Source organism: Sphaerodactylus townsendi, linkage group LG10 (genome assembly GCF_021028975.2).
Source record: "Sphaerodactylus townsendi isolate TG3544 linkage group LG10, MPM_Stown_v2.3, whole genome shotgun sequence".
In the NCBI taxonomy this organism is placed as follows: domain Eukaryota; kingdom Metazoa; phylum Chordata; class Lepidosauria; order Squamata; family Sphaerodactylidae; genus Sphaerodactylus; species Sphaerodactylus townsendi.
The window spans coordinates 25,522,654-25,547,631 of NC_059434.1; the positions used below are offsets into that span (position 1 = coordinate 25,522,654).

Here is a 24,978-nt window from a genome sequence, read left to right on the forward strand (position 1 = left end):
CCCACTGCACATGAATTGAGCCATCGCCGCCATGCCTGGTGGGCCGGATAAATGCCTTCAGGGAGCCACATTTGGCCCCCGGGCCGTAGTTTGGGGACCCCTGTTCTATAGCAACAGGAAGCAAATGTTGCTCAAACAATACATAACAGAGACATGCATTGGAAAGAAGGTAAATACATCCTTATATGCAATTGCATTTACTTCAGAGATTCCCACAGTTAGTCAATGTGACTGGAACTGCGGAATTTCTTTTTTGTAACTGAAAAAGCAAATTTTCTTAAACATGCAACTACATATCTTTGTTGTTTCCAGCCAAGTGTATGATCAGTCGATGCTTTCCAGTTAACTAAATTATTGTTCTGATCAGTTTTTCCTACTAATTAATACTGGTATCAGGAAAGTGGTTAGCATAGGACTTTTAAAAAATCCCTACTTCCATTCTTGCTTTTTCCTCATGCATACTATGGCTCTTCTTTATGCAAACAGTAGATGGCAGCATTTAGGGAACAAGTGAGCACTGAGCTAGATTTAGATATAATACAACTGGAATATGTTTTACTGACAAAGTTAAGAAGTTTCTTATTTAAAAATCCATATATTCCCAACTAAAATTGCAGCAAGACATTTCATAAATGTGTTCCTGATCTATTTCAATATATTTTACTCATAGGATGTCACTGCATACAAACCAGCAGTGATATGTGGCATGTACATATCTTGTTCTACAGTGATTCTTCTAATAAAGAATAAACTTTTTTTCCAGCTGATCCAACATTTTCCAGGGTAGCAGAGAAAGTGTATATAGAAAAAAAAAATACAATCCACAACAGAAACAGATACAAATACAATGCAGGCTACAATATGGGTGTCATGATAACACAGTGGCCCCTTCTGCACATGCAGAATAATGCACTTTCAATCCACTTTCATTGCACTTTGCAGCTGGATTTTACTGTGCGGAATAGCAAAATCCACTTGCAAACAATTGTGAAAGTGGACTGAAAGTGCATTATTCTGCATGTGCAGAAGGGGCCAGTGATTCTCAGATAATGCACACTGGAATACACAAGTTCAGAACAATGTCCACAAGATCACAATCCCCTCCCCCCAAGGCTGAATAAGGAGACAGGACTTGGTTGATGAGCATGGTATGATCTGTTAAGCGAGTTTGCTTCCGTCTTGTAGGAAGGCAAGTCTCTGCCATAGCCAGAGTGCCTTTTACTGCACACAGACTTCCTGTGCCCCAGTGGCTGCTGTGGGAATTGCATTGTAAGAAAAATAGTTGGAAAGGCAGCCAGCTCCAGAACCCCTTATTTGTCTTTTTTTGGCAGAAAACAGTATCCGTAAAACATTCTTGCAACATCACATTTCAAAGGAACCTACTTGCTTCCTGCCTGCTTTCTTCATTGTCCAACTTTCACACTCCTAGGGAATACTATAGCATGAATTAACTTGATCTTGGTTGCCAGTGGTACGTCCTTACACTTAAGACTCTTTTCTAGCTCCTTCATGGCAGACCCTCCCCGGCTCAATCTTCCTCTGATTTTTTGGTTGCAGTCTCCCTTTTGGAACAGAAAGTCTTGAACAATTTCAATTTCCTCCTGGGCCCTCTGAATCTCCCCCTCAGCTCCCTTCCAACAGCCCTTATACTAGCAAGAGGTTTCCAAGGCAAACCACTAAGCAAAAGTAGTTTGTCACTGCCTACTTTGCAAAGTCTAATGACATCATGCAATATTATGCCAATCCACACCCCAGCCTAAGTATAAAGCAACTTTATATTTGTGTGTGTTTTTCTGGCTTGCTGTCCTGGTAAAAATTATTCTTCATGGTGGCATTCCACACAGTTACCATAACATTTCAACAATTCTCATCCTATGTATCCACTTTAACTGAAAACGAGAATTGAGTGCTGCAGTTCAGACAACAATAATCATTAATTGATTAAAGACGCAGTGGCAGAGATTAAAGGGGGAGGAACGGGTTGATCCAAATGTAACAAGAGACTACACAGTTTGAGCCATGAAATAAACAAATGTGACGATTATATAGATCTGGTCATGTGGGACGGTGCCATCTAGGGTTGCCAACTGACCAGAGGGACATAGCTGAGTCCAGACTGGAGTCTTTGTCAGCTACTGAAAGTGCAGAGATCCACAAATGGGAAGCATTTCACAGCACAAGTTTTAACATGCTGTAGCTTGCACATCAAATTGCTGTATTTGTACTTATAATGGCAAGTTGAAAGTTGGCAGCCCCAAATATCCCTTCGTACAGCGCAGAACACTTTTTCTGCCATTAAATTAATGCAAAAATATGGGCAAACTTTCATTTTTATTGCCAGCATTGCCTTGGCTGGATTTTCCCCTCAGCTTTATAAAACCCCAGCCAATTTCCATTGCAAAACTCAAAGAAAACGATTTTGCAGGGGCCTCGGATGAATGCTTGTTCCTAGTTTCGTACACATGAAAGTTACAAGGTATAAAACCAAAGGTTTACTGTCATTTAGGTCTGTTCACATGATACTAAATGCTGTATACAGAGATGATAGTTGCACAGATGTGTGTGTGTGTGACATTGCTTTTTCTTGCAGACAGTGACATCTGGCATACTTAACCCCTTTCCCCTTCTTCTTGTTAGCTTGGCTTTCTTCATGTTTCTCATGCTTACTGGGGCAAAAGACTGCTGACGGTTGTATTTTCAGACTGATTTACATTCCTTTGTGGCTTCCAATTGCCAAATACATAGTTAAAAGTTTAGAAATCAGCGTCTGTGTCAGAGACTGGCGGACACAAGGCTGAACTGACGAAATCAATAGCATAAGGATGATCCCAAGTGCCCATTCCAAAGCTAAACAGCTGTATCACTATGTGCTTCTTCCACAGATACAGTTGTTCAAATATCCTCAACACGATACATAAGATCTGGGCAGAAAGGAACACACCTGAACAGAAACAGTCACTCATGGGGTCATGGTGCCTCAGGTTTTAGGGCTGCCAATCTCCAGGTGGTACCTGCAGATCTCCCATTACTACAGTTGATCTTCAGATGACCAAGAACGATTCCCCTGGAGCCAGTCTGCTGCTCCCCACAACCATCTAAGGAACAGCTCTGTCTGGTGTTGGCCTCTGATCCTGGTACTTTCCCCCTCCAGTCTCAGTGCTTCTCCCTTCATTGGGTCTCCATTCCTCCTTTGAGTGAGTTGGCTGCAAGACGGTCTTTCCTTTCCTTCCTACCTTCCCTCTCCCATCCAGGACTGTCTCTTGGGTGGGTTCCAGTCTAGGGTAGAAAAGGCTGCTCTGCCCACAGTGAACCCTCCACACCCTTGTTCTTGTGGCCCTCCTTTCTCACAAAAACATATTCTAGCCAGTGGTGGGATCCAAAAATTTTAGTAACAGGTTCCCATGGTGGTGGGATTCAAACAGTGGCATAGCGCCAATGGGGCTGGGTGGGGCACGACGGGGGCGTGGCCGGGCATTCCGGGGGTGGGCCATTCCTGGGTGGGGCTGTGGCAAGGACGCAGCCGCTGTGCCGGTCCTTGAGTGGGAAACGAATGCACGCAGGCGCAGGCTGCCACGCACGCCAGTGCACCTCCTGCTAGACTGCTTCAAGTTCTGCACGCTACTGCTGAGAGGAGGGGCGTAACTAAGGCAAAAATCACGTGGCAAAATCGCCAATTAGTAACCCCCTCTTGGCACACACAAATAATTAGTAACCTACTCTCGGGAACCTGTGAGAACCTGCTGGATCCCACCTCTGTATTCTAGCCATACGAAGGATAGGTTTAGAGTTTGATTGGCTCGTTCTTTCCTGCTCATTCCCTCTTGTAAGCCAGCTCTGTGTACCTGTTGGACATCTGAAGAGGGACTTGGGGAAAAACGAGGGCTGGATTTGAAGGGGTGGGGCCATAGGCTTTTAAAGACCTTAAATCAGATTCTGTAATGTCAGCAGTAAAGTTAGGCATACTAGGAAAGAAAACTTATATTTATGACAATGATTTGCCATGGGAAACACATTACCAGGTTTCTCCATGAAGCTCAGAGTGGTTTACATGGCTGTCCCTTTCCCAATCTGTGCCCACAATGACCCTGTAATGCTGGTGAGGCCAAAAGATAGTGAATAGCCCAAAGTAATTTTGCAAATTTTGTAACAGGGTAGGAATCTGAGCTGGGGCCCCCAGCTTCTATACTTCGTTCTGCATAAAGATGATAGTACAATGTATATTCCTCTGCAACAGAACAAAGCATGACAGACCTTCCTAGTGCCTACTTAGCCTGCTCCCCCCTCCCCCATTTGTTAGAAAATAAAAATACATTTTGGCTTAAAGGCTCTTGTATCAAAGTGTCATGTTTAGTAATGCACAAAATAATGGTTTTGACAAAAACAGGCACATAAAAATGAATGATAGTTCTCATATTCGTTCATGAATTTATTCTAATGCAGAAGCATATAACTTTCTCAACTGCTGCACCTCAACTGACCAAACTATCATCTTTCTGTTGAACAGAGCACATTATGACACTAAACACTACAATGTTCACCCTCTCCTTTACATTATTACTTCCTTGCACCCTGTTTCTTTCCCACCACAGATCTCTTCTTGTAATGAAATCGGGATGGGAGAAAGTATGGAATTGAGAATTTAGCTCTCTTGGTCTGGGTACCTTGATTTTGTATAAAAATAGCCCCCAACTTTTCTTTGTTTACATGTGAACAGGAAGGAGTCATTATTCCATATTAGAAATAATAGCAGATTGGTAAGGGCATTTGTATCAACAATGTAGTGTAGCTGGATCGGGATTTTTATGAAATGAAAGATGCTACAGGTCTGATACGTATGAGCCATCCTCTAATGATGGAGTCATCAAGTGAGATAAGTTTAATGTATTGTCGAAGGCTTTCCCGGCTGGATTCAACTCGTACTGGTGGGTTTTCTGGGCTGTGTGGGTCATGGTCTGGTAGATTTTGTTTGTTTTGCAGGTGAAACGTTAGGAACAAAATCTACCAGACCACAGCCACACAGCCTGGAAAACCCACCAGAACCAGTTGAGATAAGTTTATTTTAAATATGAGGAAGAGTCAAAAACAAATAAAGGATGATATAACTCCTAAATTTCACAATTTCTGATTATTTGTCAGTTTTGATAGTACTATAGAAGTTTCTGGACTAAAAACTGGTTGCATTAAGCAATTATAATTAAACTCAAAGTAACTTTCTGTGTAGCAGTTTTAGTCAGAGGGGCTGCTTTAGAGAATGGCAGAAGATCAGTATGAGGAACCACTATAAGACAGGGATAGATGGGTTTCCGGTATCCACTATGAAGCTTTCTGAGAGAATTTGAGACAATTGTCTCTTCTCAATCTAACATCTTTTACAGAGTAAAATTAGGAGTCATAGTTCCATGGGACAGTAGATGCTTTACATCCCAAGAGACTCTGGTTCTGTCATGTTCTGTGGATCTCCCCAATAACCAGACTCAGTGAATACAAAAATTGATGCATTGATTGGAACTCAAACAGATTACACTTTAAGAACCTTTGCCAAGTTTTCATGCCCACCAGTCTCATTAGCTTCCACACAGCACCCCCTCCTTGGCCCCATTGCCACCCCCTCCTTTTCACCTCCCAGTATAAGCTTGCACTTTCCTAAGGCTGCACTCTTTCAGATTAGAGTCCAGGTGCACCCCTGCCGTGGGCAAAGTGTGGCAAATAAGCCCACACATTTGTATATAGCAAAACAAAGCACTAACACCCACAACAAGCAGGAACAGTCAGTCAGGGTGATGAACCTCCCATCCTCCCCTGGAGACATGGCAAGACCAAGGTGACAGGGGACTGACAGGTTCAATCCTCAGTATAAAAGATCTCAGGATACAGGAATTGGGAAATGCAAGTCCCAGGCGAGTTGCAGCTCCCAGTCAGAACAGGAAATACTCCGCAAGATGGATCAGAGGTCCAGCTCAAGGAGTTTTCTATGACTGCTTATGAAATACCTGACCTAGATTACTCTGAGCTGCTTGGTAGAAAGGCAAGATACAGGCAAGCAAAAGAACGGAGACTGTAAGGAAAGAAAAAAGTGACATGGCCAAGAAAGCAACTCTCTGCACAGCAGGAAGAAGAAGAGTTTTGCTTTACACCCTGCCTTTCTCTCCTGCAAGGAGACTCAAGGCAGCTTACAGACTCCTTTCTTTCCTCTCCCCACAGGATACACCTTGTGAGGTGGATGGGGCTGACAGAGTTCCAAACAACTGTGACAAGCCCAAGGTCACCCTGCAGTCTTCTGAAATTCAGTTCATTAGATAAGAGTCTACCACTCATGTGGAAGAGTGGGGAATCAAACCTGTTTCTCCAAATTAGAGCTCCTAACCACAACTCCACATTGCTTCCAGAGGGAAACATCTTACCACGACATGCCTCTAAAGATGACACCCATAGATGCAGGGGAAAGATTAGGAGCAAATACTACCAGACCATGGCCACACAGCCCAGAAAACCCACATCAGGCAGTTGATTCCATCCATGAAAGCCTTAGACAATACAATAAACCAGATAATCTGGAACCAATGTTCTTTGGCCAGCAGAAAAGGGGACACTACAGCAAAACCAGTTTGACCCATGCATTGAATTATTCTAGAAACAGATGCAAGCACTTCGTTCCAGGCAAATACCATGGGCAGACATGGATTTTTTTTTTATTCAGAAGTATTCTGAACCTTCTGGTTTATTTCAGGTTTTTACTTTTTCCAGATAATTTGTTGGAATTCACTTCCTAAACACTGTGCACAATCTAGATGCAGAGGAACACACTGGTATATGTTGGTGTAACATACCTGGTGTAACCTACATCTGGACTTGCAGTAGGATCTTCCATGTTATACCTACTTTAGCTCTACTCTGGAGAGAACCACAGCTTGCCAGCCAATTGAACTTTGAATATAACCCTGCTTGAATACCTCAATTCAGAGACTTGTCTGCTTTGCTTTCAGCCCTCAGATATCCTTATCCATCACACTCAACAAAAAGAAAAAGTGTCTGAGATTTACCTTGACTGCCATTGCGCCCCGGGGCAGGGACAGGGGCAGGCTCAGCACCAGCATCCAGCCCCAGCTGCTGGCATGAACAACTGACGTGCCTGGAGGAGGCAGGGCCACAGCCTTACAAGGCCAAGCCAGGCCAGGCCAGACCATCCCATCCCACTCCTTTTCTTGCCTGAGAATGTTGTTGGCATTCTGGTTACGGTGATTGTTGTTGTTATTTGCATTTCATCTGTCACAGCCTGGCGGGTTGCGCTTGAGGACTGATCCATTCAGGGAAGGAGGAGCCTGTGTGCTGGCCCTCCCCATTCGGTGGGGGCCTCCAAGAGGCCTGGGGGGTGGAGCAAACCTGTGAACCACATGCCCAGGCAGTGGCTGCTGGTGGCTTGCGCCCAGTGGTGGGATTCAAATAATTTAACAACTGTTCCGGTGGTGGGATTCAAATAATTTAACAACTGGTTGTTTAGAAGCACCATTTTAACAACCGATTCTGCCAAAGTGGTGCGAACCTGCTGAATCCCACCACTGCTTGCGCCCCCTGGCAGCAAGGGGAGTTCATTCAGAGCCCAGCACCATGATGGCTCCCACTATCTTGCTGCTCTGGGCATTGGTGTTTTTCCCCCATGCATCGAGTTGGGGGAAAGTTATTACTGGGCGACAGCAGACATGCTTCCCAGTGGTCACTGGGGGACAGTAGACGTGCTGCCCAGTGCCAGATCTGTCCCCTATGATGCGCCTCTGCTTCCTTTTGCCAGCATACTACTAAAACGGCTGTGGCCAAATTAACCCACACAATGGGGGTTTCTGTGTCTCCTTCTGCACCCTTGGACTGCTTCCTTCCCTCCTTGGGTGGCAATACTAATTAAGTCAGCAGTGCATGACACATTAGTAGTACAGTTCTCAGATGAGAAAAAGCAACTCTAGTTTATCCAGGTAACTTTGAGAAGGTGTGTGTTACAGATGAACCAATGAGGGATACCCACAAAAAGAATCATCTTGAGGCAATCAAACTGTGCAGTTTCTACATCACAACTGCCAATGACTTTAACAAAGCTTGGATCTTTAGTTAATAAATTAGGACAATTATTATTTTTAACTGAGGTTATTGGTGATATGCCTGTCCCAAGAGTTCATCTCTAAGTGGATCCATAACAGGATACACATGTAGAGCAGCAGGGGCGTAGGAGGTTAAGAGCTCGTGTATCTAATCTGGAGGAACCGGGTTTGATTCCCAGCTCTGCCACCTGAGCTGTGGAGGCTTATCTGGGGAATTCAGATTAGCCTGTACACTGCCACACATGCCAGTTGGGTGACCTTGAGCTAATCACAGCTTCTCGGAGCTCTCTCAGCCCCACCTACCTCACAGGGTGTTTGTTGTGAGGGGGGAAGGGCAAGGAGATTGTAATCTCCTTTGAGTCTCCTACAAGGAGAGAAAGGGGGGATATAAATCCAAACTCTTCTTCTTCCTAGATGCACACAGTCATACATGCAGACTTTCCAATCCCAAAAACACACTCCATATAATTGCCTATCTGAATTGAAAATTCAAAAACTGTTCACTGGCATCTGTTCAAAAGGGGCATCCCTTGCCCACTCACACCCCAATTTCTGCTGGATTATGTGCGTGCTCTCAGTCATGCACTTAACTACAAAATAGAAAGGTCTTTTTTTGGAGGGTTCCCCAATCACTGGTATGGTATATCCATGGCTACAAGTCACAACATACGTACTCTAGAGCTGTCCAACTGAAGCCAAGCGAAGCGTACAGTTTTGACAACGCTGGAAAATGTTTCCAGTGGATTTAAATAGAAACCAGATCATTTGAAACCAACATTTTTGGTGGAAGAAAGAGGGCCACAGTATTTTTCTGTGTCTCTTCCAGTCATATTCTGTAATCCTGGCTAGTTGTCACTGGGCATATATGTTCATTCACAAGCTCTTTTCTGGGAAAAGAAGGTAGAAGCTGTTTCTTGTTCGCCTGTTTGTTCTCAGGGGGTGTTGCAAGTACCTTCTCATAGACACAAATCAGCAGATGAGTTACAGATATCTATTTAGCCCAGTCTGCCTTGTGAGGCTGCAAGCTGAGCTGTCTTACTTATTGCATCTACAGATACTGAAGGCTACTGGTAGTGGACTTTCCTTCCAACCAATAACTTGGATATTCAGCCATTGTGTGGAACATCCCAGGAAAGCAAATCCTTCTTTCATAAGGAACTTGCTTTCTCATAAGGATAAGTAGCTTCTCTGCCTAAGATTTGGTACAAAGAGCACCAACTTTTTCCAGAAGTGTGCAAAAAGGCAATTAAAACACAGCCTTTGAGATATTGGAGTAGAGCTACCCTTCCTTCAAAGAGGTTCCTTCAATTCCTCCATGTAAGGAAAAGCCACTGGGTTGGATGAAGGCTGTAGGCTTGATGAAACCTTCAAAACTTTCCTTTGTTGAGTGGTAAGAGAGAGGGAGGAGCTACCCCACAGGCTTTGCCAACCTCTAGGCAGTGGCTGGAGATCTCCCACTATTACAACTGATTTCTTGGTGACAGAGATAAGTTCACCTGGAGAAAATGGCCACTTTGGAAGGTGGACTCTGAGGCATTATACCCCGCTGAAGTCCCACCTTCCTCAGACTTCACCCCCCAGAACCTCCAGGTATTTTTTAACCCAGAGCTGGCAACCTTGCTGAAATCTACAGCCTGCACACAACGGGCCTCGCGGCTCTTTGTTAACATTCACTCTCAGTGTCAGAAGCAAGTTTCACACTCACCCCAGCCTTCGGTTTAGCACCAGACCCAGCCATTTGAATGGGAAGTGTGTGGTCAACACCGTAAGCATGAGGAAGAAGTTGAGGATCACTGGATGGCAGCTGGTTCATTGCGGCCACGTCCATTTCACTTTCAGGATGCAATTCCAAATCCTTTTAAAAAATAAATAAATAAATAAATAAACAAACACAGGTCTCCTTCAATATTATTTAAAGGACTATAATACGCTTAGTTGTCAGAAATACATTTAGATATACATTTTACACCATTTTCCTTTTCTTTGGTTCTACTACACATCCTTATTATACATACAAGTAGCATCTAAGAAGTTTTGCTCTGAAATAACATAGCATCATTGAGATCCGAGATGTAATACATTTAAGTGAGAAAAACATAATCTAGCTTTTGGCCCGCACAGGCAAAATAATGCATTTTCAAACCACTTTCACAACTGTTTGCAAGTGGATTTTGCTATTCCGCACTGCTTCAAAGAGCACTGGAAGCAGTTTGAAAGTGCATTATTCTGCATGTGCGGAATAAGCCTTTGTTAGGCAGTCTAGCTAGGAATTTGGGAAGCCTGGCATGTTTCTCTGTGTGTTTCCTGTGCATCTTAGATTACCTACCTTTTGTCTTTGGCAGCAGTGGAAACCTCTGCTACCATCTGGAATGCATTCCACAGCTGGAATGACATCATCTGGAACCTTGCACAGCAGGCAGGTGAAGGTTTTTGCTTTTAGAAAGGATCTGGAATGCTAGGTAACTTGTCTCAAAGTTTCAGGACACAGATTTGTACAGTGAAGCCCCACTGAAGACAGGATATAAGCACAGATCATAATGTACTGGTTGTTAATTTAAGAATTTTTTAAATAGAAAAAATGACTATATAAGTTTAACTTTGTGTGTGTGAATACATTTACTGCCAGCTATTGTTTTGGTCCTGCTTCAGTGTTTTTAACAGTCTGATGCAAAGAAGAAGAGTTGGTTTTTATACCCCACTTTTCGCTCCCTTTGAGGATTCTCAAAGTGTCTTTCTTGCCCCTCTCCCCAATAGGCACCATGAGAGGTACCGGTAGGTGGGGCTGATAGAGTTCGGAGAGAACTGTGACTAGGCCAAGGTCACCCAGCTTCATGTATAGGAGCAGGGAAACAAACCTTGTTCATCAGATTAAGCTATGCTGCTCATGTGGAAGAATGGAGAATCAAACCTGGTTCTCCTGATTAGAGTCCACAACTGTTAACTACATCACCGCACTGCCTCTTAGTGTACAAAAACGTTTTCGCATGCTGTATCCACAGTCCATGGAAATCTAAATTTGCTAAAGGAAAAGATGACGATTTTCTCTGATACAGTGAAGTAAATGAATGCTAAGCTTCTGAGCAAAGTATAATTTGTATTACTAATAGCACTGTTAAGTACTTTACTTTCAGAGGCAGAATGAGGGGAAACTGCACCCGGGGTGCGTGTGTGCCCTGCGCCCCTGCCGCAATGCCCCCCCGCCCCACCCCGGAACTCCCCCACCATGCCCCCTCCACAGCCTGGCCATTCCACCACTATGGCTGTACCTTGAAGGAGTCTCAAAGCAGCTTAGAATCACTTTTCCTTTTCTTTCCTTCCTCACAACAGACACTTCGTGAAGTAGGTGTTGAGAGAATTTTTTAGGCCCTTTCCCCACTTCAAAAGTGAAAGTGGAGGGGACCCCTGCTCCGTGTTTGGCGCACGGTTTCAAAAAGGTGTACTTCTGACCAGGATCCAAAATGACGCGCGCTGAGGGGTGGGAGGAGCGGCAGAATCAGGGTGACTGCGTTGTTGCTGTGTTGTCACTGCTGGTGTAGTGGGGAGTGCTGCAGGACCCCGAGGTATTTGCCGTGAGGAGCACGCATCTAATGGTGGGTGGGGAATCGACCTTAATTTGGATTTATACCCTGCTTCCTCAACCACAAGGAGCCTCAAAGCATCTTACAAACTCCTTCCCTTCCTCTTTTTACAACAGACATCTTGTGAGGTAAGTGGGGCTGGGGAACTTCTGAGAGAACTATGACTAGTCCAAGGTAACCCAGCAGACTGCATGTGAAGGAGCAGAGAAACAAGCCCACTTCTCCAGATAGGAGCCCGCCTCTCTTAACCACTACTAGGGTTGCCAATGTCCAGGTGAGGCTGGAGATCTCACTGAATTACAACTGATCTCCCGATGACAGAAATCACTTCCCCCGAAGAACATGGCTGCTTTGGAAGATGGACTCTGACGTTATATCCTGCTGAGGCTCCTCCGTGGGCTCCATCACCAAATCTCCAGGAGTTTCTCAACCAAGACTTGGCAACCCTAACAGTGGCAACTTACACAGCCAGTCCTCTGGATTAGGAAAGTCACTTTAGCAGCCATAATTTGGGGGCAGGCATAATCCGCTTTCAATCAGGGATAGAAAACCCAACCCTTGACAATTGTTCCGCAGGAAGCATCAGCAATCAGAAACCTTCGCCTGTGGTCGAAGAGACAGAATCCATTCTACCTCCTCATTCCACAAGGTGCACAGATCAAGAGTAAGCTTTTGAAATAGAAAGGATGTGTAATAAGCAGGTGATTGAGGCCCCAATGACATCAGCAAATTATTAACTTCCATTGCTTAGAATTTTTAGAGACCTCAGACAATTGTGAGGATAAGCAAATTAAAGAACATAATTGTGGCCTCTGATCCAGAGCCATAGCCTTCTAAGGCAGTGGGTTGAGAAGGCTGTAATTCTGATTAAAACGACACTGTAAATCACTTAGTGCGCTCATATACAATCTAGTGTTCTCTTCTCTATCAAAATGAATGGGAACTGTACAAAAGCAAGGATTGTGCCTTCAGTGCTATATAAATGATAATGTTCTCCTTCTGAGACAAAACAAACTTTTCAAAATAATCTTGCGTTACAAAAATAACGATGAGCCTCTTTCCTTCTCCTATCATAAAATACAGCCCCAAGAAAGAACTGTCTTTCCAGAACTACAGATAATGCTTTCTAGCCTAGATATTATTTTAAAACGAAGAGGATTTGCAACAGTTTTTAAGTGGCTCTCTGCCCCTAACTGTGGATGTTGCAAAGATGCAGACCAAACAAAAAACAGACTTCCCTCTGTGATGCCAGCCTCTGTGATACACCTGTGAAGATGCCAGCCATAGATGCAGATGAAACATTAGGAATAAAATCCACCAGACCATGGCCACACAGCCCGGAAAACCCACCACAACCAAACAAAAAAACATTCCACAGATGCAACATTTGAGGTCCTTCTCTTTCAACTTCAGCTGTAGCTGCATCACATCAGTGTCGGTATAACTCATGCTACAGTCTAACTCCCTTAAAAAACACAGACCGTTAAGAAACAATCTGCCCTCTTTTACATGTTGCTGCTCCGGTCCCAGAAACTCTTCTGGATCTAGAATGGCAAGAATGAACTGTTAGCTGTCTGGATACTAGCAGACAAAGTCAAAACCATCCTGCTTTTCTTTTAAAAAACATGAATCTGAAACAGTGAGGAGGAACAAAACACAAATAAACTAAGATACTCACACGTGTGTGCTTCCATGGGTGTGTCGGTGTGCTGGATGGAGAAGGTCCAGAACTGAGAGCGTTCTCAATATCCTGATCCAGCTGGTCCAGTTTCAGAATGAGCAGCACCATAGAGTCCAGTCGTGACTGATCTCGACCTTCTCTTGCTTCCTGAGGATCAGAACACTCAATTACGGAATCTGAAAGGGCATTTCTGAGAAAGAATAAAAAACCCTCTGTTTTCTAATTTAACAAAACAGCATTGAATAATAGGCAGCAATCTCACATTTTGGGCAAAGGGGGGGGGATGCACACTGTTTTCTCCCATCAATGAGTCGTTCACTGTGAAGGCTCGACATACTGACCGAGAAGCATTTTGCATGCATTTTAAATACATTTCGGCGCGAGGACAGGCTAAATAAAAAAAGCTTTGTTAAGTGTGATCTGACAGAAGCCAAAAATGGAGTGTCACCTATTTGTTATAGGACTACCTCACAGCATTTGTTTCTGCATTTCTCCAGCACTGGTCCAACTTTTTTGTATTAAAAGATATGTGTCTTGGACAGATGTCCATGTGCACGGTACTTCTGCTGGTTTCCTAGGTCTTTTGGAAATGTAATCCACTGTTATTACATCTTCTGCTCAGTTTCCTATTTATTTTAAAAGGGGCAGCTAACATTAAGCATAATAAACATAAAAATAAAGGCTGTTTTTCACAAATGACAGAATTGTTAGCCTCATTAGATTAACAAAGATCAGTGTCCTTTGCTAGGTTTCAGCTCATACTTTCCCACTTTTTCTCTTCTTACAGCAAATGGTGATCTCAGCACTGCAATTTCTTGATAGCCATACACAACTGTTTTTCTAGGCACTGCTTGAATGTGTTGGAGGCAGGGTTCTTAGCCCCTGCTGAGGGTGGGGATCCTCCACTCTAGTTGGTGCTCCCCACGCTGATCAGCTGGCCAGTGAGGGGTGTCACCAAAATGGGAGAACATCAGCACCATTCTGATGCACTGATGTAATTCCCAGTGCACTGGAAGTGACACCGATGCATTGTTGGTGGATGCAGGAGATTCTCTGGTATTTAGGCAAAACTCTATGGTTAGGCATAAAGTTTTGCCCAAATGCCAGAACATCACTGTGCTTACATCCCTTCTGGTGTACACAGGAAGAGATGTCAGAGTGCCATCAGCAATGCCAGTGCATTGCCAGTGAGGAAGTCCACCACCTGGAAAGTCCCCTTACCAGTTGCCAGGGAGGACCTGGCAAGTCGAATTGGGGGTGAATGGTGGGACTGAAGCAGAATGCCCTGTCCCTGATCTGAAAAAATCTAAAATACATGTGCATAGGGTTCCCAAACACACACAATTGCATAGACTTTGTATACATGCTTAGTCTGTTCTGATAGTGTGATCCAGATGTTTAAGCCACACACTCCCCTGCACATGTTCAGTCTACACCCATGGATTTTGTGAAACACTGATAGAGAACATGGAATGGGGGAAGTTAGGTGGAAGACGGCAAGGAGGTACGTAGGCAAGAGAAAAGAGGAGGGAGACACAGATTAACAAGAAGCAGAGATATGCTAAATAAGATTAGGGGTATACTGTAACAAGGAAAAGTCTCGCTGTTGTCCTGGCAATGATACAGGCCTGTCCAGCAAGCAATCAGAGCCATTCCAGAGAGAACCCATGAACTGCCAGATGGAACCAAACTGAAACCTGAAAGCATGTTGGAACTGTAATGGACCCTTCACTCTATAGTCGACTCTCAAGATACCCGCAACAACGCCCACAGATCAAGAGGTTACTGGCATAAATTTAATAATACCCTTTTAAATTAGACCAATTGTCATCCAAGTTGAGCATCCTGTTTCCTAAGAGCAACTAACTGTTTGCCTAGATGCCTCGATTTAGCAGCACAGAGGCCAACTTCTCCTGTTGCCTTTTTGAGCAACAAATGACAGTCAAAAGTATACTGTCTGTGCTCCACTATGATGAGTCTAGCCTCTTTTAAAGCCATCTAAACTACAGGCTATACTGCATCCCATGGCAGAAGGTTCCACATGGTTTACTACTTTCTCTTAATGGTACTGTTCCTATTGCCCACCGACTTCTTCGCATCCCTTTGAAGTCTAGTATCATGGGAAATGGAGAAAAAAAAGTTCTCTCTATGCACTTTCGCCACCCTTTGCATAATTTTGTAAACCTCTCTCACCCACTGAATCATCTTTTTAAAAATCAGATCCTGTCACAGACTACAGGGACACTGCAACTAAGTATGTGTAGAAGAGGGGAAAAAAGTGTATATAATGTAAAAATTGATTTTACAGTACACAAATTATTTCTCCCCTTAGTACAAATCAAGTCATGATAAGAACTGAAGATGTTTTGAATGCAGGCTTATTAAAAGGAAGTCAGATCGGCTACTTATAAATGACCCCTAATTCATATAATTTGCAGAAACTGTTCGCATAGATTCTCAGTAGCATTTAGCAACTTTAAAGGATTTGTGCTATGACTGTATAATCTCATTATAAAACCAATTCAATTTTCACTTTGATAAATACAGGCCATATTGTTTGCTATGTTAAATGCATTCCTGCATATATAACAGGAAACCTCACATGCTTTCCTGCACATATTTTTCTATGCATTCCATGTCTGGAGGAAAAAGGAAGTATACTCCCTTGGAAGAAGCAAAGCATTCAACTCAAAGCATTTTGGTAATGTACCAAGTACTCAGGAATTTCGTATAGGAGCTGGGCTTTTCTTCAGTTGTGTCAGAAGCTTGTGCAACTGCTAACAAGATTCAGCACATGTCTTGTGAGGCACAAACACTGTTGTTAAACAGCAGAGTTGTTTAACAGAGTTGTTAAACAGCAGACACAATCTGAGACACCTTAATAATAATAATAATAATAATAATAATAATAATAATAATAATAATAATAATAATAATAATAATAATAATAATAATAATGAAATATTTGTCTCAAAAATCTCCAGAAAGCCTCTGTGCAAAACTAGGACCAAGGCAATAAAAAAAAACAAGGCACTACAACTGCACTCAGATAACTTACATAATCATGGCTAAGGAAAAACATGTATCAGCATGGCTTCTTGTTGAGTTTGCCTCACTCCTTGTTCTCTGCACCCGCATGCAACAAATTTTAGTTAAATGCGGGACCAGATCCGGGTGGTGACAATTAAAAGAAAGAGAAAAAACAGCCCATTCAATGCTTCTGAAGTCAGAAAAATGGGAGAAACTGCTGTTGTGCGAGTGGGAAAAGGCTGGGAGAAGTGAGAAAACCCAAAGAAAGCCAGACATATGTTGATTCCCTTTGCTTTCCCTGCAAAGGGAGAGGAAAAGTTGCACTTTCAGAAACCGTGGAGATTCTCTAATCTGAGAGTGAGGTGAGTTCTGAAGAGGGGGAAAAGTGTATGTAAAGAAGAATCCAGTGAAAAGGGAATGTACAACCTACGTGAAGGAGACCACAGATTCATAAATGACCATAATGTCCACCTTCCAGAAACAACCATTTTCTCCAGGGAAACTGATCTCGGTAGTCTGGGGATGAGTTTTAATTCTGGGGGATTTTCCAGACTTCACCTGGAGGTTGGAAACCCTACAAAATGCAGACTGAACACACAGAAGCCCCTGCACATGTGGAAAGGAAATTATCATACCATTGACTTTGCTAATACCAAGTGTTAAGTATTTCTCCCAACACTTTTAGGCACTGACATATATAAATCTGTGAGCATCAAATCAAATATATTATGAAGAGTTTTCATTCTTTACTTCAATGGTCTGCCCTGTGCATGTTTTAAAATGCTTTTTTTTTTGAAGTTATGACTTTTCCACATGGTATATTGCACAGTTAAGAAGCTTGTAAATATACTCATAAAAGCCTAAGAATTATATCCATAAAAATGAAAATATGTAGAACTCTGAAAAGGACAGCAGTCAATGGCCTTTATATTCTGTCCCTGTTTTGCTATCACATTGCATAGATATTAGTCACACATGGAACTGTGTGCATGCTTTATGTCTGTATAACTCTTTACCCTTCTACCAGTTCATAATTTTATCTTGACATTATTTCTTTTTCCACCCAACCAACATTTTATTCATTCAGATTATTTTCAAGATTATTTGGTTGACCTTTAATAGTGGTACGACAGTTGTGGCACCTATAGATTTCAGGAAAACTACAACCCAGATTGTTCACATATTTCCTTAACCAAAAGAACTGAAACTAGATTCAAATAGTGATATTAAAAATGTCACTTTTGATTACTATGACTATAGGAATGCACTATGAATATAAGGAATGGTATTGGATAAGTGCCATTTGAAGATTGTCAGCATTCCAGTATGCAGATTAAGTTCTGCTTCTGAGGTAATTCTGGCATTGCTTTCCAAAATGACCCCTTCAACCTCCGTACGATATTGATATGGATTATGCCTGCTGCTCTACAGGGGATAATCCTGACAGAAGGAATAGAGGAATTCCAGAAAGTAAAAATAAATAAAATGTTGGTGAAATAGGCTGTTGTCATAAATGACGTTTCTTGAATGGTTATGAAGACACATGCAGCAGCTATTTCAATTGTCCTTTGTTGAACAGTTGCTTCATGTTAGGGGGCCGTCTATATGGAAGAATCAAACTATTTCCTAAAGCCTAAGAAATGGAAAGGTTAATTTCCAGGAGAGGTTATAGATTCCTGGTGATGAATTTTTTTTCTTTTGCTGTTAAGTCACAGCTGACTTAGGCCTCAGGAAACACAGGTGACTTAAACCTTAGTGTTTTGAAGGCAAGAGATGTTCATATGTGGTTTTCTATTACTTGCTTCTGTGTCTCCCTGATATTCCTTGAAGCTCTCCCATCCAAATACTAGACAGGGTCAGGGCTGAGAGTGTGTGACAGGTAAGGGGGGTTTTTTCTCGGATTTGAACCCCCCCATTCATGTCCGAAGCTCCGCCCCTCCGTTTGTGGGTTTTTAAAACATTTTAGTTCTTTTTCGGTTTTTGGCCTGCAGGGGGCGCATTGTTTGGGCTAGCAGCACCAAACTTTCAGGGATTGTTTGGGGGACTCTCCTGATGATACTACCCGGGTTTGGTGAGGTTTAGTTCAGGGGGTCCAAAGTTATGGACTCCCAAAGGAGGTGCCCCCATCCTCCATTGTTTCCAATGGGAGCTAATAGAAGATGGGGGTTACACCTTTGAGGGTCCATAACTTTGGACCCCCTGAACCAAACTTCACCAAGGCACACAGGTTGGTATCGATTCAGGAGAGACTCCCTAAAGATACTCCTGAAAGTTTGTTCTGGCTTCTAGCTTATGAAGTGCACCCCTGACAACAGAGCACCCCCAAATCTCCCCAGATTCTCCTTTTAAATCCACACCCCTTGGAATGGGTTTAAACGGATAATCTGAAGGTCCCCTCAGTTTAGAAGAAAGAAGAAGAAGAGTTTGGTTATATACCCCTTTCTCTCCTGTAGCAAGACTCAAAGGGGCTTACAATCTCTCCTTTGCCCTTGCTCCTCACAGCAAACACCCTGTGAGGTGAGTGGAGAGCTGAGGGAAGCTCCAAGAAGCTGGCTAATGACCTAGTAGCCCAAGGTCACCCAGCTGGCGTGTGTGGGAGTGCACAGGCTAATCTGAATTCCCACAGATAAGCCCTCCACAGCAAGTGGCAGAGCAGGGAATCAAACCCGGTTTCCTCCAGATTAGAATGCGCCTGCTCTTAACCACTACGCCACATTGAAAGTGATGCTGTTTCAGGGTGGGGGATAATCCACCCCCAAACATCATCACTTTCAATGTTGTTTAACTAGGGACCCCAGATTCTCCCTTTAAGGTGGATTTAAAAGGAGAATTTGGGCTCTCTAGTTTAAACACCATTGAAAGTGATGCTGTTTGGGGGTGGATTCCGGCATCACAGCGGCTGCCTGGGGGGGGGGGGGACTCAGATTTTGCATTGGACTCCATTTTCCCTCTATGCCTCTGCCCAGAGGGGAGGGCAGGGGAGGGCAGGGCAGGGGAGTCTGCCATCCCTGACTTTGGAGAGCTGCTTTTATAAGCGTTAGGCCAGGAGTGGGGCTTGGGGAGGCATGGCCATGCCCTAGGGGCGGGTGGAAGTGTAGCCCCCCCTAACCCCCCCCTAAAAATCTATACCTACGTCCCTGGGCCCAAGGTTACACAACAAGTTTTTATGGCACGATGGGGACTTGAACCTGTGCTTCCCACATCCTAGTCCAACACCTTAACTAATACACCATGCTGGTGATGTATAGGTGACTATGCTGTAGAAGTTGTCTCCTGGGTGCCATAGAACCTGTAGGGTGTGGTTAGAGCATTGGGCTAGGATTTGGGAGACACAAGTTCAAAATTCTGGTTGCCTCACTGGGCCAGTCATTGTCTCTCAGCCTAACCTGCTTCACAGTATTGCTGTGACATTAAATGGTATTGTGGACAGTCATGAATGCCATTCTGAATTCCTTTAAGGACAGGCAGAGATTTTATTTTAATGAAATGTCTGTCTAGACGTGACAATCTTTCTCTTCATTTTCCCAGATGGATACTATGCTCTACGTAAATCTGGCAATTGCTTTTCTACATAGGTTTTTCTATGGCTACGTAGGTTTTTCTACATGAGATAGGTTAGGCTGAGACAGAAAGACTGCCAGGGTCACTCAAGTTCACTCCTGAGTGAGGATTTAAACCCAATACCATAACACTACACCACACTTCTTTTCATTGGAGTTCTAAGCAAGCATACTTGGAAGAATGCATAGGATTGGACTGCAGCATAACTTTAGCTTTTAGAGGGAGCTGTTCTGCTGGAACGGCAGGGCAAAAGAAAGAACCCTTTTACAAAGAGAACTGGCAAAATTCCTCTGGGTACCTTTGATCCGGGGCCAGTTGGATGGAGCCTAAAATCATACATTAGCGTTATACATTTCATAGGATGTTGAAGTGCTTGGTTGCGCCTCACTTTATTTAAAAGAAAAACACCCTGTTCAAGAAGAAGGGATAGGTATTCAGTCTCTTTTCATCTACTGTGAAGTCATTCAACTGATCTGAGAAGAAAGGCTAAGGATTAGACAATATGTCCCATTTCAGAGCTATCTGTTGACTTCTGCAAGCAGGTATATAAATCAGATGGAATCTGGTTTATGTCATTCCCTGAAGCTCTGAGCAATGGAAAAACTTGAGAACTGATGTGGGAATTTTATCTCTTGCTGAGGTTTATAGAAAGTACTAATGAATGCAAAATTTTTACAAAAGTGGTATGCTTGACATTTGACATTTAACGAACAGTCTGACCAAGGAAATAATTTATTTATTGGTTTAAAGTAATATGTCCTCTTTAGGGGATAAAAATGGTAGTGCGATAAATGCACTCTAATTAAATGAATATATGAAAACAAATAATTTCAATGGGTTTTTTCAGGCTACTGTCCATATTACTTTGTGGTACTATAGGTATGTTGTTATTTTAAAATGCTATTTATTAAAAAGTTATTTTAAAAATTATTAATTAAATGCTTATGTCCTACCTTTACCCATGACTCAAATTTAAAATATATGATAAAACTCCCAAAATGTCCCCCACAAATGCCTGTAGCCTACACCCCACTAAAAGCCACTAAAATAGCCTAGTATTGGCTACTAAATACATCTAGAACTGGGACCCCCACTCCCTCACTTGGAGCCCATTCCACAGGTTGGAACTAATTAGGGTTGTCAGGTCCCTGTACGCAACCAGCAAGGGGTAGGGGACATAAACTTAGACTGAGGCCTCTGGTGTCTGAATGCAATGATGTCATTTCTGGCATGCACTGAAAGTGATGTCATTGTATCACTGATGATGATATATCACTCTGATATTTGAGCAAAACTCTAAGGTAGTAGCCTTTTGACCATAGAGTTTTGCCCAAATTCCAGAGGTTGTTGGTGAGATGATGTCACTTCCAGTGCATGGTGGAAATGATGTCACCCCCTTGTGGATGCCAGAGACTTTGGCTTCCAATACCTTTCCCTCGCCCAGTCATCATTTTGCAGTCAAAACCCAGGAGGATATATGTAGAACTGATTTCTTAGAAGATGGTCTGATAGTAGGTGGACTCCCAGGTCACCAGTGCATTACGACTTTAGTAACAATTGTACATTAGACCCTTTCATGCCATCAGTTTCTGACTGAAGTCTGTAATATCTGCAGAAATGATATATGCAGTTGTTACCAAGTAAGATTGATGTAGCATAGTCTGAAGGGTAGCCTAACATTGGATGGATTTTAAGACTGCATAGCGTCAGCCCATTCAATCCACAGAACCATCAAGGGTAATCCTTGATAGATCACTTTATACCACTCTCCTCTATATAAACCCCACTCTGCGGGAACACCCCAAGACAACTGTATGATAAAGGAGAAGCAGACTGGAACGTGCTCTGACTTTTGAAATTGGGAAAGGAAAGTAGCTGAGAAACAGGTACAGCACAAAACAAGGCAGCTATTTAGTTCACTGTTTAGAATTCCATTTAATCAGTCTATAGCAGGGGTAGGGAACCTTTAACACTCCAAGAGCCATTTGTACCCGTTTTCCACGGGAAAAGAAAACACTTGGAGCCGCAAATAATTTTTGACATTTAAAATAAAGATAACACTGTATATATTGGTTTTTTTTAACCTTTTACTCCACTCATTCTGAGAAGCGCATGGATGCACCCACCCTGCTGCCTGCAGGGCGGGCAAGGATGGGGCCAGTGGCTTGGCCTTGCCGGCCGCCGGGAAAGCGCCCGCCCTGCTCAAACAGGGTGGGTGAGAAGGGAAGCCCGCGGCACTGCCCAGTCGGCCACGGGCAGTTGGTGCGTCCGCCCTGCTGCCTGCAGGGCAGGCAAGGATGAAACCGGCAGCTCGGCTCGTGGAGCTGCAGTGCAAGGGCAGAAGAGCCGCATGCGGCTCTGAAGCCGCAGGTTCCCTACCCCTGGTCTATAGTATACTAAGTTTTCCAGATAAGCACAAATTTACCCGTATCACACAAAATGTAGCCAATGGCCATTCAGAATATGAAACAGGACTGAAATGAAAAGCTAGTTCAGGCTGGTTTGATCCTGAGCCAATGTCATGTCACCAGGAGCGGCTGCTTGTGGAAATAATAGATTTCACATACAGATGTTATTTTATTACACTGTACCTACAAGAGATGGCATGGCGATAGTGTCCAAACTATTCAATAGACAGTCTTGTGTAACCAGGCAGGATGCAGGACGGCAGCCCAAGATTGCATTTACAACTGATACTCCGGTATCAGTGGTGTTTAGCTAAATTCTATGTAATGGAAGTGTTTTGCACTGTTGTACACTTTTTCAACAAAAAAGGAATCTTGGAAGACTTTGGAAACTGAACCACTGGCGTTGGTCCAGTATTTGGCCAGTTACCATACTAGCCTTCTCATTTGTCTGCTTGGCCCTGCTGCACACAGCCAACTGCAGAATAAATCTGAGCCTGTTTTTAAGGCAGAGGAAGCTGCTGCAGAAGAAATTATGTTTTGGAAAGAGGCAAAGTATCCCAGCTTGTTATCTTTCTTTTTCTCGCCAAAGTTGGATGAGACAAATAATTATTCTTTCAATAACTGTACATGAGATTATATTAGTGGTTTGGGCAAGTTTCATTTGGATTCATTAAACTAGAGCTTCAACAAGACACTGAAGGGAGTGTTGGAACTATGTGACTGGACTGAATTGCTCAATGCAGATGAAGTCAAATTGCAAAGAGTGTTTGTGCTCTGAGAGCGAAATTAATCAGTGGGGATTTCATGAAACTCTTACTCATTTTTATGCATTGTGATAGCAAGAGAATAATCCCCTCTTATCCACTGGCTCTCTTTTAATAGTTGTTCAGAATGCCAACTCTGCCCTTTGGATTCTTTCAGATGCCCTTGGCAGAGTACCCAAGTGGCCTGAGCCAGAGTCCAACTCACTTGCTGGGCAGTTGTGATCTGTGTATTTCAACCATTTGTATCCTGCTTTCCCACCTCCACCAAAGAGGCAAAAGATGGCTTACACACATAACACTGGCATGAGAAAGTAAAACAAATAATCAGTACAACTATATTCCACAATTTACAAATTGCTTATCAGAAGGAGGTGACCAAAAATGACGGCTCAACTGACAGTAGAAAGTTGTGATATTGATGGAAAGAAGAGAGTCCCAGATTGTGGAGAGGAACTCCCAAGTATGAATTTTAATTAAATTCAGGCTCTGTCCTTTCCCACATTTTCCTATCAGTTGAAGACCATAGACCTTTATAATGGAAAAACAACAGGTCCAAACATAAGACAGTCTTTACTAGATCAGATGAGAGGTCCATCTAGACAGGTCTCTGTCTCCCATATTAGCTAGGTAGATTTCCCAAGAAAGCCTACAAACAGAATTGTTATGCTTAGAAAGTCAGTTGGTAAAACTTGGACATGGTTCATGTCACTGCTATGTCTTCCAGTACCTATACAGGTGTGCAAACATGGAAGAAGCATTTGACACTTCTTTTGATTTATCAGACATAAGCCTGGATTGCACATTGGAGCAGCACTGCGGGCAAAGCCTGAAGCTGCACTATGCCATGTGATGGCAACAGTGCTCGACAGCCCTTGGTTGACCTCACAAATGTCATATGATGACTTGGCATCAGCAGCTCTGGTTATTGTGCCACCAAGTCTGTACAAAGGAGTGAATATTGAAATGCTTCCACTTTATGTTTCACGCTCTCCTTCTAATGTTATGGTCTTGGTTTTTCTGCCCCACGGGATTCTGTCGCTTATAATTCCAAGCATATTTCTAAGTATCTCTTTAGTTGTGCAATAGAGGTCACAGTCTGCTTTATTTAAAGTACAAAATGCTTCTGTATCTAAAAATGTCAACAGAATTAAAAAAAACAGGCTCCAATGTTTTGCTCAATTTTGCTTTTGTGCAGGACGGGACCCAGAAGGCCAGTCAGTTTACTGAGAAATAAAATCAGCTGAGGTTCTTGAAACATGGATCTTAAGAAGGATGATTAAGTGCAGCCGGGGATTGGCTGGCTGTTTGATTCTGATGGTTTAAGCGAAAAAATAATCACATATAAACAAATATCACTAAAACCTCAGTAATACTGAAAAACTGCACAGAAAGCAATTGTTAACCTTCCCATTTTTGGCAATTTACATACCTAGAATATTCTAAAATATCCCTCTTTGCACCAAATTTTGGCCAATTCCATCCAAAAATACCAGGGTCACTATGCAGAAAGGCAGGCAATGGCAAATCACCTTTGAATGTCTCTTGCCTTCCCTGAGGCCCTTTTGCACTTAACCGTACAGCTGTGTCACCTATTCCAGTTAATTAGGAGGCTAATATAAGCCCCTTCTGCACATGCAGAATAATGCACTTTCAATCCACTTTGCAGCTGGATTTTACTGTGTGGAATAGCAAAATCCACTTGCAAACAATAGTGAAAGTGGATTGAAAATGCATTATTCTGCATGTGTGGAAGGGGTCATAAAGTATGTGTTGCTTTCCCAACATCAGATCCTCTGAAGATGCCAGCCACAGATGCAGGCGAAACGTCAGGAGAGAATGCTGCTAGAACACGGCCATACAGCCCGGAAA

The 24,978-nt window shown here is 43.1% G+C and overlaps 1 protein-coding gene across 2 annotated transcripts in view; it reads right to left on the bottom strand.

Moving 5' to 3' along the window:
• DLC1 (DLC1 Rho GTPase activating protein) overlaps nucleotides 1-24,978 on the bottom strand; it is a 282,574-nt gene that overhangs the window by 214,141 nt on the left and 43,455 nt on the right. For both annotated transcript variants that reach the window (XM_048509074.1, XM_048509075.1), the window contains exons 3-4: nucleotides 13,344-13,493; nucleotides 9,793-9,942 (exon numbers count right to left, since the gene is read on the bottom strand). In XM_048509074.1, coding sequence (XP_048365031.1) covers nucleotides 9,793-9,942; nucleotides 13,344-13,493 — 300 coding nt within the window. The remainder of the gene's footprint in view (nucleotides 1-9,792; nucleotides 9,943-13,343; nucleotides 13,494-24,978) is intronic.